The sequence below is a fragment of the Scyliorhinus torazame genome, chromosome 29, assembly GCF_047496885.1.
Source record: "Scyliorhinus torazame isolate Kashiwa2021f chromosome 29, sScyTor2.1, whole genome shotgun sequence".
Classification (NCBI taxonomy): domain Eukaryota; kingdom Metazoa; phylum Chordata; class Chondrichthyes; order Carcharhiniformes; family Scyliorhinidae; genus Scyliorhinus; species Scyliorhinus torazame.
Window position 1 is genome coordinate 1,005,614 of NC_092735.1, and position 15,115 is coordinate 1,020,728.

The 15,115-nt window shown below is 43.2% G+C and overlaps 1 protein-coding gene and 1 long non-coding RNA gene across 2 annotated transcripts; both read left to right on the forward strand.

Moving 5' to 3' along the window:
* The first annotated feature begins 5,909 nt into the window (after positions 1–5,909).
* Positions 5,910–6,735, forward strand: LOC140403808 (uncharacterized). Its single transcript, XR_011938422.1, has 2 exons — positions 5,910–6,297; positions 6,332–6,735. It is a non-coding gene; the product is annotated as an uncharacterized lncRNA (long non-coding RNA).
* A 1,324-nt stretch (positions 6,736–8,059) lies between these two features.
* Positions 8,060–12,512, forward strand: LOC140404117 (uncharacterized). The gene is made up of 3 exons (XM_072492535.1): positions 8,060–8,081; positions 8,120–12,069; positions 12,109–12,512. Exons 1-2 carry the CDS (start codon positions 8,060–8,062, stop codon positions 10,756–10,758), a joined length of 2,661 nt encoding a protein of 886 aa, XP_072348636.1. The 3' UTR covers positions 10,759–12,069; positions 12,109–12,512.
* Positions 12,513–15,115: the final 2,603 nt, after the last annotated feature.

Here is a 15,115-nt window from a genome sequence, read left to right on the forward strand (position 1 = left end):
GTGTCGTCTGCAAACTTGGACACATTGCCCTTGGTCCCCAACTCCAAATCATCTATGTAAATTGTGATCAGTTGTGGGCCCAACACTGATCCCTGAGGGACACCACTAGCTACTGATTGCCAACCAGAGAAACACCCATTAATCCCCACTCTTTGCTTTCTATTAATTAACCAATCCTCTATCCATGCTACTACTTTCCCCTTAATGCCATGCATCTTTATCTTATGCAACAACCTTTTGTGTGGCACCTTGTCAAAGGCTTTCTGGAAATCCAGATATACCACATCCATTGGCTCCACTAAATTAGTTAGGCACGACCTGCCCTTTATGAACCCATGCTGTGTCTGTCCAATGGGACAATTTCCATCCAGATGCCTCGCTATTTCTTCCTTGATGATAGATTCCAGCATCTTCCCTACTACCGAAGTTAAGCTCACTGGCCTATAATTACCTGCTTTCTGCCTTCCTCCTTTTTTAAACAGTGGTGTCACGTTTGTTAATTTCCAATCCGCCGGGACCACCCCAGAGTCTAGTGAATTTTGGTTATCACTAGTGCATTTGCAATTTCCCTAGCCATCTCTTTTAGCACTCTGGGATGCATTCCATCAGGGCCAGGAGACTTGTCTACCTTTAGCCCCATTAGCTTGCCCATCACTACCTCCTTGGTGATATCAATCCTCTCAAGGTCCTCACCTGTCATAGCCTCATTTCCATCAGTCACTGGCATGTTATTTGTGTCTTCCACTGTGAAGACCGACCCAAAAAACCTGTTCAGTTCCTCAGCCATTTCCTCATCTCCCATTATTAAATCTCCCTTCTCATCCTCTAAAGGACCAATATTTACCTTAGCCACTCTTTTTTGTTTTATGTATTTGTAGAAACTTTTACTATCTGTTTTTATATTCTGAGCAAGTTTACTCTCATAATCTATCTTACTCTTCTTTATAGCTTTTTTAGTAGCTTTCTGTTGCCCCCTAAAGATTTCCCAGTCCTCTAGTCTCCCACTGATCTTTGCTACTTTGTATGTTTTTTCCTTCAATTTGATACTCTCCCTTATTTCCTTAGATATCCGATTTCGAGGTCGATTTTCCCTCTTTTTACCGTCCTTCCTTTTTGTTGGTATAAACCTTTGCTGGGCACTGTGAAAAATCACTTGGAAGATTCTCCACTGTTCCTCAACTGTTTCACCATGAAGTCTTTGCTCCCAGTCTACCTTAGCTAGTTCTTCTCTCATCCCATTGTAATCTCCTTTGTTTAAGCACAAAACACTAGTGCTTGATTTTACCTTCTCACCCTCCATCTGTATTTTAAATTCCACCATGTTGTGATCGCTCCTTCCGAGAGGATCCCTAACTATGAGATCCTGAATCAATCCTGTCTCATTACACAGGACCAGATCTAGGACCGCTTGTTCCCTCGTAGGTTCCATTACATACTGTTCTAGGAAACTATCGCGGATACATTCTATAAACTCCTCCTCAAGGCTGCCTTGACCGACCTGGTTAAACCAATCAACATTTTGACCGACTGCACTCTACCCGCTAGCGAGAGCAGTAACATGTCCCATCTTTTGAAGTCCTCCTCCATCTGCTCCACATACCTCGTCAGATTGAGTTTCTCTAGGGCCCCACAACTCCTGGATCCCCAGGTACCGAAAGCTCCCCTCCGCCCTCCTCAGCGGTAGATCGCCTATCCCCCTTTCTTGGTCCCCTGCCTGTACTACAAAAAGCTCACTCTTCCCTATATTGAGCTGATAGTCCGAAAAATCCCCAAACTCCCTTAAAGTCTGCATGACCTCCACCATCCCCTCCACTGGATCCGCCACATACAGCAACAGGTCGTCTGCATACAGCGACACTCAATGCTCTTCTCCCCCTCGGACCACCCCCCTCCATTTCCTAGACTCCCTCAATGATATGGCCAAGGGTTCAATCGCCAATGCAAACAACAGAGGGGACAGGGGGCACCCCTGCCTCGTCCCATAGTACAGCCAAAAATACTCCGACCTCCGCCGATTCGTCACCACTCGCCACTGGGGCTCTGTAAAGGAGCTTAACCCAACTAATAAACCCTCCCCCGAACCCAAACCTACGCAGCACTTCCCAGAGGTACTCCCACTCTACTTGGTCAAAGGCCTTCTCCGCGTCCATAGCTGCCACTATCTCCGCCTCTCCCTCCACCGATGGCATCATTATCACGTTTAAGAGCCCCCGCACATTGGTGTTTAGTTGCCTGCCCTTTACAAATCCCATCTGGTCCTCGTGGATCATCCCCGAGACACAGCCCTCAATTCTCGTAGCCAGCACTTTTGCCAGCAACTTAGCATCCACGTTGAGGAGCGAGATCGGCCTGTACGATCCACATTGCAGTGGGTCCTTGTCCCGCTTTAGGATCAAAGAAATCGTCGCCTCCGACATTGTCGGGGGCAGAGTCCCTTCCTCCCTTGCCTCATTAAAGGTCCTCACTAGTAGCGGGGCCAACAGGTATACGTACTTCCTGTAGAACTCCACCGGGAACCCATCCGGTCCCAGGGCCTTCCCCGCCTGCATGCTCCCCAAACCCTTGCTCAGCTCCTCCAACCCAATTGGTGCCCCCAAACCAGCCATCTCTTGCTCCTCCACCCTCGGGAATCTCAGCTGATCTAGGAATCGTCTCATCCCCTCTTCCCCCGCTGGGGGCTGGGATCTGTACAGCGCCTCATAGAAGGCCTTGAATACCTCGTTTATTTTTGTCGCACTCCGAACCGTGGCTCCCCTTCCATCCTTGACTCCCCCTATTTCCCTCGCTGCCATCCTCTTACGGAGCTGGTGTGCCAGCATCCGACTAGCCTTTTCCCCATACTCGCATGTCGCCCCCTGCGCCTTCCTCCACTGTGCCTCCGCCTTCCCTGTGGTCAGCAGATCAAACTCCGTCTGGAGCCGTCGTCTTTCCCCAAGTAATCCCTCCTCAGGGGCCTCTGCGTATCTCCTGTCCACTCTTAAAATCTCCCCCACTAACCTCTCCCTTTCCATGCCCTCTATCTTCTCCCTATGAGCCCTAATGGAGATTAGCTCTCCCCTGATCACCGCCTTCAGCGCCTGCCATACCACCCCCACCCGCACCTCCCCGTTGTCGTTGACCTCCAAGTACCTTTCGATGCACCCCCACACCCTCCCGCACACTTCCTCGTCTGCCAGCAGTCCCACATCCAACCGCCACAGCGGGCGTTGGTCCCTCTCCTCTCCCAACTCCAGTTCCACCCAGTGCGGGGCGTGATCTGAAACGGCTATGGCCGAATACTCCGTTCCCTCCACTTTCGGGATCAGCGCCCTGCCCAGAACAAAAAAATCTATCCGGGAGTAGGCTTTGTGGACGTGGGAGAAAAAAGAAAATTCCCTGGCCTGCGGCCTGGCAAACCTCCACAGGTACATACTTATCAAGGACACACAGTAGCTGTTCCTTGAACAAGCTCCACATTTCCATTGTGCCCATCCCCTGCAGTTTTCCTCTCCATCCGATGCATCCTAAGTCTTGTCTAATCGCATCATAATTGCCTTTCCCCCAGATATAACTCTTGCCCTGCGGTATATACCTATCCCTTTCATTCGCTAAAGTAAACGTAACCGAATTGTGGTCACTATCACCAAAGTGCTCACCTACCTCCAAATCTAACACCTGGCCTGGTTCATTACCCAGTACCAAATCCAATGTGGCGATTACTGTGTATAATAAATGTGCTTTGATCTTGTTGGCCTATCTACATACTGTGTCAGGAAACCCTCCTGCACACATTGGACAAAAATGGACCCATCTAAAGTACTTGAACTATAGCGTTTCCAGTCAATATTTGGAAAGTTAAAGTCCCCCATATAACAACTACTGTTGCTAACTTTGCCTTCGTTCAATTGCTCTGTTTTATTACCTTTGCTCTCGAGTCTCCAGGTATCTTTATGATACCGCCACATGGTTCAAGTCCGAGTAATGATCAATAACCCAATACACCGATTAGTAAGGTTCAAATCAAAGCACATTTATTAGACACAGTAATCGCTACTCATGCACAAATTCTACATCTAAGCTACTTCTACAACTAACAGGCCTATACTTAGCTTCGGACTGGCCCACCAGGTCAGGGAAACAAATGGCCTTTCGTTCGGGTTCTGAGCCTGCGGGATTCGAAGTTGGTACGGATTGGTAGCTAGGAGCGCCTATCTCGTAGCGAGCGTTGAATTAAACTTACGAGTTCGATCTTCACTGCTCCGGTCACGGTCAATGTTGGTTCGTTGTTGCTGGGTGACCCGGGCAGGAAGAAGAGCTCAATTCTTATAGTCCCCAGGGGCTTCCCGCCTTTCGGGGCGGACCCTGTACCTGGTCCCAAGTGATTGCAGCACGGGCTTGGAGGGCCGAAGGGCCTGTTCCTGTGCTGTACATTTCTTTGTTCTTTGATTGGACTTTGTCCCAATCGCTTGGTTCGATTTTCTCCAATGCTGGAGCGGTTCCCTGATCGATGGGCGGTCTTGAGGTGGTCGTTCACCTCCTTTTGTGTTGGCTCCTGCTGGCACCGAAGAGTCTGGTTTTGCTTTGTGTGTCTAAATGTTGCTTATTGTTCCCGGGGATTGCTCATTAGTATGCAGATGGCTGTTGTTTTGTTATGCTGATGGTTGCTGGTCTCGATAGTGTCTGGCCTTTCCAGAGGTAAATAGACAGCCAACCTGCAGCTGCTCGTTTTTGTCTTGTTGGCTGAATTTCCCATCAGCCTTTGCCGTTCGCCATTTTGAATCGGGAGTTGGCCATTTTAAGTAGCTTCACACCCTCCTTGTGATCCTAACGCGAAGCGTGAAGGATCACATAACTATGTTGCTTTCCATTCCCTGACCTGGGGGGGGCACTTCCTTCATGGCCTCTGCACTGACCATAACTATGCAAAAAGTTTTAACTGACAATTCTAAGGGCGCTATGTCAAACAGGGACATGGATTACAAAACAATAAACTGGGAACCTCTAACTCTTCTTAGTACACTACACACACTTAAACATTTCATTATCCTAACTTCCTCAACCATACAACAAAATCATAGCAGTTTATACACAGTTTTCCTGGCTTGGCAGTCAAGCTCAGGATCGTACAATTTGCTCATGAACATTTCTTTACATTTCTTTATTTACAATAAAACGCAAGTGAATGCTCTTTATTATAGATCGCGGGGGTCGGGGGTCTGGTCGTATCCGAAAATAGGGGATCTGATCCTATATACCGGGGTGCGAGCGCGGTAGGCTCTCCTTCTCCATTTCCTTAGACGCATAGTCTGCACGGTGCAGCAGAGTATCGCTAATACCAGTAATGTTTCTATTACATAGGACAGGGAGTACCAGGTTATAAACCTGGCACACCAAGATGCTGTAGTGTCGCTGGTGACTGGGCTCTGGGTACTGTGGGGAAGTGAAACATTAACGGCTGGGGGGGCTTGAAGTCATGGGGTTCGCGTTCTCGCGCAACCAAATGTCCATAAACATGATCCTGATCCACGTGGAGGAAGTCCTCATGGCTCTTCTCTTTCCTTTTCTTTTCTTCTCTTCTCCGGTCCTGGAGCTTCTGGAGTTCTGTGGAAACAAGCATAGTGTCTGTAACTATCTTGGTTTAACATCTCGTACGCTAGTGTGTCTGTCCTGCGGGGCCAATTACTCCCTTTATAATTGGTCACTCTGTGTGACTCCCTCATTTTCTTTTTCAAAAACCGAATTTTAGGACAAGACACACTTCCAAATAATGAACCAGTGCGAGCCGTCTCGCAGACTGTGCAATTTACCATCCAAACGTTTCAGGGTGTAAATAGCACGTGGTTGGCAACCTAAGGGTTACCTGAAACAAAACAAAACTTTTTGAACTAAAATTTCCAAAATGAGGTGCGTATGGGCCGCGACGGTGTAGAAGCCAAGTATTTCAAATACAACTAGTATAGGTAAAAGATAGCTGTTTAAGCATAAATGTTGAGCCCCAGTTTTAAATACCCATTTATACAGCATAATTCACTTTTACTGAAGTCCGTTGTTCTGGCAAATGCATATTTTCAAGATAATGACACTGTCTTGTGCTAATTGTCAAGGTCAAGGGATTGAATACACAGCACCATTGTTCACAATGCAGATAACAGCTGGGTCAGAAAAGCTGATGTTGCACATTGAAGATGGACGGCTTGCCATCAAATCAAATGTGTTTGAGTCTAACCCAAACCAATTAGGATTATATTGGGGTGTAATTAGACGATTTAAGACAGATATGAAAGTGTATAACTAAAAAGTTTCTCCCGGCCATTTTAGGTTAGGTTTTATTGTCTTTGTAAGGTTGGGTTAGGTTAGGTTAGGTTAGGTTAGGTTAGGTTGGGGTTTGTTGTCTTTGTGAGTATTGTCTTTGTAGCTTAAGTTTTGTCTTTCTGTTAGTTTAGTCAGTTTTTGCCTTTAATTCTAGTCTCCATTTTAGAGATGTCTTTTGGGGGTTGTCAGTTTAACAGTCTGTGTCAGTGATGTTAGTCCACTTTTGACTTTGAGTTTGAGTTTAGCTGAAGATTAGCTTTCTCTCTCTCTTCATGTTTCATTGCCAGACTTTGACCTTTAAAAAGTTACTTTCGAGCTGTCTGCCTAAGCAAAGAAAGATAATGTCTGTAATTCTCTGAAAGCTTCGAATTGTCTACGAATTGCCTTTTAAATGACTTTCAAATTGTAATCAAGCGACTACAAATAAAACAATTCTTTTTGGCACCTGAGGAGTTTATACTGCAAATTTCTGCTGAGTTCCAGTATTCGCAAAGTGCTACTGATAACCGAATAGCAGAGATGATATAAATTCCTTCAACTTTACACAGTCGAATAATACAAGGAATCTAACAACTTAACACAGTCTACAAATATTACAAATCTTATAACTTGTCGTATTGCGACAGGACTTGATTCATCAACTAAGCTTCCCCCAAACTTGGCGTGGTTCGACAGGTTAAGATCCCATAATTTAAAGATTCCTTCAATTGGCGAGCCAGCCAGGAGGGTGGGGAGTACTGAACGACCTTCGGAGGCCCAGGTGACGACGGAAAGCTTCGAAGATAATCGGAGGAGGTCGGGAACCTTCGGGAAGCTTCGGAGATAATCGGAGGAGGCCCAGAAGACAGCCGGAACCCACGGCTAGACTGGGGTAAGAAATATCTTTTTCACCCATTAAAAGTCTTAAAGCCGCATCAATCAGTACTTCGACCCTTGAAAAGAACATTTTTTATAGACTGTTAAATAAATCAAGTGCCAGTCGGTCGGTCAGACTATCAGACGTGACTGGAAGATGAGTCACTGCAGTAACTAAAATAAAACGTCAGTCAGCGATCAAGAAAAGTTATGGCTGATCCTAATCAAAGTGTAGATTCAGAGCCTTTAGCAGACAGAAAATTACTCCCCACTACATCCAAGGGGGGTGCTGGAATACCAGATGTTTCTGTTGAAGATATGTTGGGGGATTGTAGATCTTTTACTCGTAGACATTTTAACCTATGTGAAACCTCAAAAAAAATTGAATCAAAGTATGATATCCCCAGAGGACAGTGGTCCTTCAATAATATCAAGAGAGCATGGGGAAAATGCACACGATTACACGGTGCAGAACGTGTAAAATGGTCCCTGGTAATTACGGGACAGATACACAGTCAGCAAGAGATCATTGTTAAAAATAAAAGTGATCATCAGCTTCAGTCCACTAAAGACCAACTAAGTGCAGTTCTTGAAGATTTGCAAGATGCAAAATCCAAACTTGAGCATTATGATGAAATTAGAACAGATTTGCAAAATAAAACCTCTGAACTCCAGCAGTTAAATGTTCAAATCGCAGAATTTCAAAATCAAGTTTTTGAAGTGGAGTCAGAATTCCAAAATCAAGTTTTTAAAATGGAGTCAAAATACCAACAGCTGCAATTAAATACTGAACGAAGTGATGATGAGTATAGGTCTACTAAAAAACAATTAATTACAGTTGTTGAAGAATTGCAAGATGCAAAATCCAAACTTGAAACAGATTTGCAAGATGCAAAATCCAAACTTGAGCATTATGATGAAATTAAAACAGAATTGCAAGATGCAAAATCCAAACTTGAAACAGATTTGCAAGATGCAAAATCCAAACTTGAGCATTCTGATGAAATTAAAACAGAATTGCAAGATGCAAAATCCAAACTTGAAACAGATTTGCAAGATGCAAAATCCAAACTTGAGCATTCTGATGAAATTAAAACAGATTTGCAAGATGCAAAATCCAAACTTGAGCATTCTGATGAAATTAAAACAGAATTGCAAGATGCAAAATCCAAACTTGAGCATTATGATGAAATTAAAACAGATTTGCAAGTTGCAAAATCCAAACTTGAAACAGAATTGCAAGTTGCAAAATCCAAACTTGAGCATTATGATGAAATTAAAACAGATTTGCAAGTTGCAAAATCCAAACTTGAGCATTATGATGAAATTAAAACAGAATTGCAAGATGCAAAATCCAAACTTGAAACAGAATTGCAAGTTGCAAAATCCAAACTTGAGCATTATGATGAAATTAAAACAGATTTGCAAGATGCAAAATCCAAACTTGAGCATTATGATGAAATTAAAACAGATTTGCAAGATGCAAAATCCAAACTTGAGCATTATGATGAAATTAAAACAGAATTGCAAGATGCAAAATCCAAACTTGAAACAGATTTGCAAGATGCAAAATCCAAACTTGAGCATTCTGATGAAATTAAAACAGAATTGCAAGATGCAAAATCCAAACTTGAAACAGATTTGCAAGATGCAAAATCCAAACTTGAGCATTCTGATGAAATTAAAACAGATTTGCAAGATGCAAAATCCAAACTTGAGCATTCTGATGAAATTAAAACAGAATTGCAAGATGCAAAATCCAAACTTGAGCATTATGATGAAATTAAAACAGATTTGCAAGATGCAAAATCCAAACTTGAAACAGATTTGCAAGTTGCAAAATCCAAACTTGAGCATTATGATGAAATTAAAACAGAATTGCAAGATGCAAAATCCAAACTTGAAACAGAACTGCAAGATGCAAAATCCAAACTTGAGCATTCTGATGAAATTAAAACAGGTTTGCAAGTTGCAAAATCCAAACTTGAGCATTATGATGAAATTAAAACAGATTTACGAGTTGCAAAATCCAAACTTGAGCATCATGATGAAATTAAAACAGATTTGCAAAACAAAACCTCTGAACTCCAGCAGTTATCTTTTCAAATAACAGAATTCCAAAATCAAGTCTTTGAAGTGGAGTCAAAATACCGACAATTGCAATTAAAAACTGAGCGAATTGAACTTGAAAATTGCAAGTTAGTGAAAGAAAGATGTGTTTTAGAAAGAAATATAACCAGCGTGAATGAACATTGTAAATCTTTGACAAACATGCTTTCTGTACAAAAGATTGAACAAACTCAGAAAGCAGTCCAAGCCACCCACCTAGTGGCACAATCGGCAATTGCACAGCCGAGATCAATTGTTAAAAATAAATCATTTTCTCTGTCGGATGAATCAGACGAAGATAGTGTTCCTACAATACAAAATACTAAAGCAATTCGACTAGCCCCTTTAAAACGCAAACGGGTTAGAGTTGGAAGCAAAAAAATAGAAGAAGATGGTGAAACTATCACTAGAAACATATTTGACCACCAATGGGTTCATGAACAAATTGATCCTTCTAAAATTGACGAATGGTCCAAGGGTCTTCCACACCCTAAAAAGGGTGGTAAGACCACATGGGATGGAATTCACAGATTACAAGCCATTTACAGTCTCCACCCATTTGATGGAGTACAAATTCTGACTATCATGCTAGGTACTCGTATAAGTTCAACCCTTAGAAATGAAGTAGAAGTTGCCCTTGGAGACGATTTGCAAAATTTAGAAGGTGGTTGGCTAACAATCAAGAATTGGCTATTACAATTTCGCCCCCCGAGGACCAATTGGTCTAAGATCACAGCTTGCTTTCAAAAAAAGAATGAAGATATTCAGGATTTTGAGGAAAGATTTTTACGTACTTGGATGGAATATTCAGGGATGACACTCGACCAGGAAAATGACACATGGGATGCAAGCACTTTAAGTCCATTAAAAACGGCTTTTATAGCCGGTGTTAAACCTGGAGTTTCTGCTGCCTTGAATTTGGTTTTACCAACTTGGGCCACAGCTGGCACATACCGAGACATAGTTGACCGATGCATTCAGATAGATCGTGGTTTGCACAATCAGGCAACTTTTAACACTGCAGCTGCTCAAATCCAGCCCATGTTACCTGCTGCTCCAGCGGCGGCTGTTGCAGCACCTGCAGGAATATCAGCAGTAACTACAATTTCACCACCGGCGCCAGGGCAAACATGTACCCTTTCTCCATTAAAATCACGTAAGAAAATACCACAATGTCTTTCCTGTGGTAGAGTAGGACACTGGATGGCAAAATGCTATCAAAAACAACGGATGGATTCAAGAGATGATAATGAAGTAGACAATGTTCACTACAATACATCTCCACCTCATGGTCAACCATGTAACACGTACCAACAAGACACACCCAGTATGGCTTCTGGTCAGCAACACTGGCTAAGCAACTACAACCATGGTTTGCTTTTACAGTTAATCAACAACAGTATCATAATAGCCCAACTGTTTACCACATGGCTTTACAGAATCATCTCAGGCAACTGCCTGTTTGGCCTTCCACCATTATCCAATATGAAGATGATGTTCTGATAACCTCTATCAATAAAGATGATCATGACAAAGATTTACGGATGGTCTTGAACCACCTCAGTACTAACAGTCACAAAGCTAGCTTTCACAAAGCACAAATTGCCCAGAAAGATGTTTACTTGGGACAGAAAATTTCCAAACGAAAAAGGGAACTTACTCAGAAGAGAACGGCTGCCATCAAAGCAGCTAAAGAACCCTCAATGTATCGCTAAAAAGTTGCCAAGAACTGTCAACTTAAGAAAACTGTCATTCTGAACGTTGCTTTATTAATTTAAAGAAATTAACATATCTTGTTAGCTGTGTTTCCTTTAACAGAATCGGCAAATTCATCTACAGAAAATCAAGATACAGCACAAGATTGGTTCAGTTATATATTTAATAAGTTATTGTATTTGATATTTTAAAATAAATGTTTGGAATTAGCCTGGAAATTAAAACTTCAAACAATGTGGAAGCTGGTTTAAAAAAAAACCCAACAATCTTTGATTAAAAGCCAAAAGAACAGGTTCTTCAAAGAAATTTGATAACGGGAATTTGGCAGCAATCCAACTTTTACTCCCAGTCCATTTGAGTGACAAAAAAAAATTTAAAGATGCGAATGGCATCATTCCAAGCTATACGCCTCTTTTTGTCTCTGCAAGAAAATTAACCCTTTCAACAAGCTTTTGTGTATTATCCAGAAGATGTCAAAGACTTGACATCAATTTTGATAATCATTTTACCATTTATTACTAGATCATATGTTCAACTTTTATTGTATAATCATTTTACAAGAATTATTTTGAAATGCCTGTTGCAATGTTAATTCCATTTTATTCTTTAAAACTGCAATGATTCTTTGCGCTTTTACCTATCCTATCGCATTAATGATGTATTTTCTGATATATCTCAATTTTTCGATTTATCAAAGGGCCGACTGTAGAAGCCAAGTATTTCAAATACAACTAGTATAGGTAAAAGATAGCTGTTTAAGCATAAATGTTGAGCCCCAGTTTTAAATACCCATTTATACAGCATAATTCACTTTTACTGAAGTCCGTTGTTCTGGCAAATGCATATTTTCAAGATAATGACACTGTCTTGTGCTAATTGTCAAGGTCAAGGGATTGAATACACAGCACCATTGTTCACAATGCAGATAACAGCTGGGTCAGAAAAGCTGATGTTGCACATTGAAGATGGACGGCTTGCCATCAAATCAAATGTGTTTGAGTCTAACCCAAACCAATTAGGATTATATTGGGGTGTAATTAGACGATTTAAGACAGATATGAAAGTGTATAACTAAAAAGTTTCTCCCGGCCATTTTAGGTTAGGTTTTATTGTCTTTGTAAGGTTGGGTTAGGTTAGGTTAGGTTAGGTTAGGTTAGGTTAGGTTGGGGTTTGTTGTCTTTGTGAGTATTGTCTTTGTAGCTTAAGTTTTGTCTTTCTGTTAGTTTAGTCAGTTTTTGCCTTTAATTCTAGTCTCCATTTTAGAGATGTCTTTTGGGGGTTGTCAGTTTAACAGTCTGTGTCAGTGATGTTAGTCCACTTTTGACTTTGAGTTTGAGTTTAGCTGAAGATTAGCTTTCTCTCTCTCTTCATGTTTCATTGCCAGACTTTGACCTTTAAAAAGTTACTTTCGAGCTGTCTGCCTAAGCAAAGAAAGATAATGTCTGTAATTCTCTGAAAGCTTCGAATTGTCTACGAATTGCCTTTTAAATGACTTTCAAATTGTAATCAAGCGACTACAAATAAAACAATTCTTTTTGGCACCTGAGGAGTTTATACTGCAAATTTCTGCTGAGTTCCAGTATTCGCAAAGTGCTACTGATAACCGAATAGCAGAGATGATATAAATTCCTTCAACTTTACACAGTCGAATAATACAAGGAATCTAACAACTTAACACAGTCTACAAATAGTAAAAATCTTATAACTTGTCGTATTGCGCCAGGACTTGATTCATCAACTAAGCTTCCCCCAAACTTGGCGTGGTTCGACAGGTTAAGATCCCATAATTTAAAGATTCCTTTAATTGGCGAGCCAGCCAGGAGTCGAACCTAGAATCTTCTGATTACAAGTTATTCCTATAATTAAAAATTCCTTTAGACGGGTAAGAGTTGGATGGAGTCCCCGGGTAGGATGGCGACCAATGCCGTGTCTCTCCTTACCGAGCGTAGCTGACCAGAGGGGGGTTCCCAGGCAGGGCGGGTCCCAAGCCGTTTCTCCACTGCTGAGCAACCGACAAGAACGGGCAAGAAATGTAGTCATCGTGGTGGGGCTGCCGTAGTGGTTCTACCTTCGAACCAGAAGAGCAGTTACGAACGGGCGCCTGGTTCCTTAACCAGTCTCTGCAGATAAGCTAGTTCCGCTGAACTAGTGTCTGGTAATAGTGAGTCTCTGTGGGCAAGTCCTCAGAGGTTTCGGCTGAAAGGGCGTGGGGCCGTGGAAATTTTTTTCCTGTCTGACAAACAACATTTAACAAACTTACAAACAACATAAAACATGCGGCAGGTTCCATCAGAAAGGACACCACTTCTCCCAAGCTGTTCCTTTTAAAACATCATCGGTTGCGAACAGGGTCGCAAAGGGGTTCTCGGTTTGGGAGTCAGACCCAAGGTCGTCATCTTCTCCCAGGTGCCGCACTCTTGAGTGTATCAGGGCTGAAAGGGCTGCATGGTGTGAGGTGGGGTCGCTCTCGTTGTTGCGGACAAGTCGAAACGAGTTATCTCAGTGCCAATAGTTGGTGTCTAGCTGTATGGGGACGGAATCGGGGTCGTCATGGTAGTTCAGTGGTCGGTGGTGGGGTTTGTTAACGAAAGTGATCATGAAGGGATCACTTGGATCGTAGTCGGACCCGCTGGGTGTGGGTCCTGTTGCATGGGGATAGTAGGGAGGCGTGCTGTGGCTATCGTCCGAGTCACAGTCGCTGTCTCTGCTGCTGCAGTCTGTGGGCGTTCCGGGGCGGAGTGTATATTTAGCGGGTGGAGTCGAGGTCGAGTCCGTGGCTGGGCTGGACGTGTTGGGGGATGGTAGGGTTACGTTGGCTGTGGGTGGGGCATGATGTGCTGTGTCGAGCATGACGTGGTGTGCGTGGTTCGACTGTGTTCCATATGCCTTCAGCTGGTTGATATGGAACCACGCAGTCTTACCATTGGGGTACTTTATTTTATATACGGAAGGGCTTACTTTGTCCGCAATGGAGTACGGACCCGAGTATTTTGGGGACAGGAATGTGCTGGGGTTATATACAGAGAGCATAACCTGCTGTCCTATACTGTACTCAGTCGCATGCACTGTCTTGTCGAAACAAGCCTTGCTCTGTTTTTTTCTGGTGTCCAATTTTACTGCAGCTGCTAGCTGAGCCGTTTTAACATTGTTAACTAATTGCTGTACTGCTTTCTCGTGTGTGAGGGCCGTCACTTCGGGGCTGGTCAAGTCTAAACCTAATAAATATTCTGTGCCTTTCATGGGGCGTCCGGTCATGAGGGTATGTGGGGTGTAACCTGTAGAAGTTGAAATTGTATTACGCAGAAACATCAGCGCAAAGGGGAAGACTGAGTCCCAGGTGGTGTTGTTTTGCTGGACCATTTTTCTGAGGGTGGATTTTAGGGTCCGAATCATGCGCTCCACGATACCACTCGACTGAGGGTGGTATGCTATGTGGAATTTTTGGGTGATGCCAAATATCGTGAGGACGTTCTGCATGACACGTCCCGTAAAATGGGAGCCTTGGTCGGATTCAATGCTGCGGGGGAGTCCCCACCTTGTAAAGATGTGGTGGGTTAGAATCTTGGCTGTGGTTTTTGCAATGTTTGTTCGGGCTGGGAATGCTTCCACCCATTTTGTAAACGTGTCTATCACCACGAGTACATATTTATAGCCATTCCTGCAAGGGGGCAATGGACCTATAAAATCAATCTGGAGGTTAGTCCAGGGGCCATTAACGGGTCGGGTGTGGCTGAGTTGAGCCTTTTTGGCATATCTGTCCGGGTTATTCTGGGCACAGGTAAGACAATTCTCGATGTAATGGTTTACATCTTCCTTTAAATTCGGCCACCAACAAAGCTGCTTGAGATGGGCTGTAGGGGGATCGATTCCCTGATGTCCATGACCGTCATGGAATAAACAAATCAGTTGATTCCTGTCCTGTTCAGGAACCACATAAAGGGTGTCTTTTAACACCACACCGTCATGTGTGGTCAGAGCATCTTTGAACCTCTCATAGGGAGCTGGATATTTTCCTTTTACAATCTCCCTGAGATTGCTGTCCTGCTTCTGGGCCTCTACTAGATCCTCGATCTTTGTCTGTGAGACCTGAACTGCATTCACTGCGCGCTTTCGGAGGCTGTCCAAAAATGTCCACGTCTGGAAC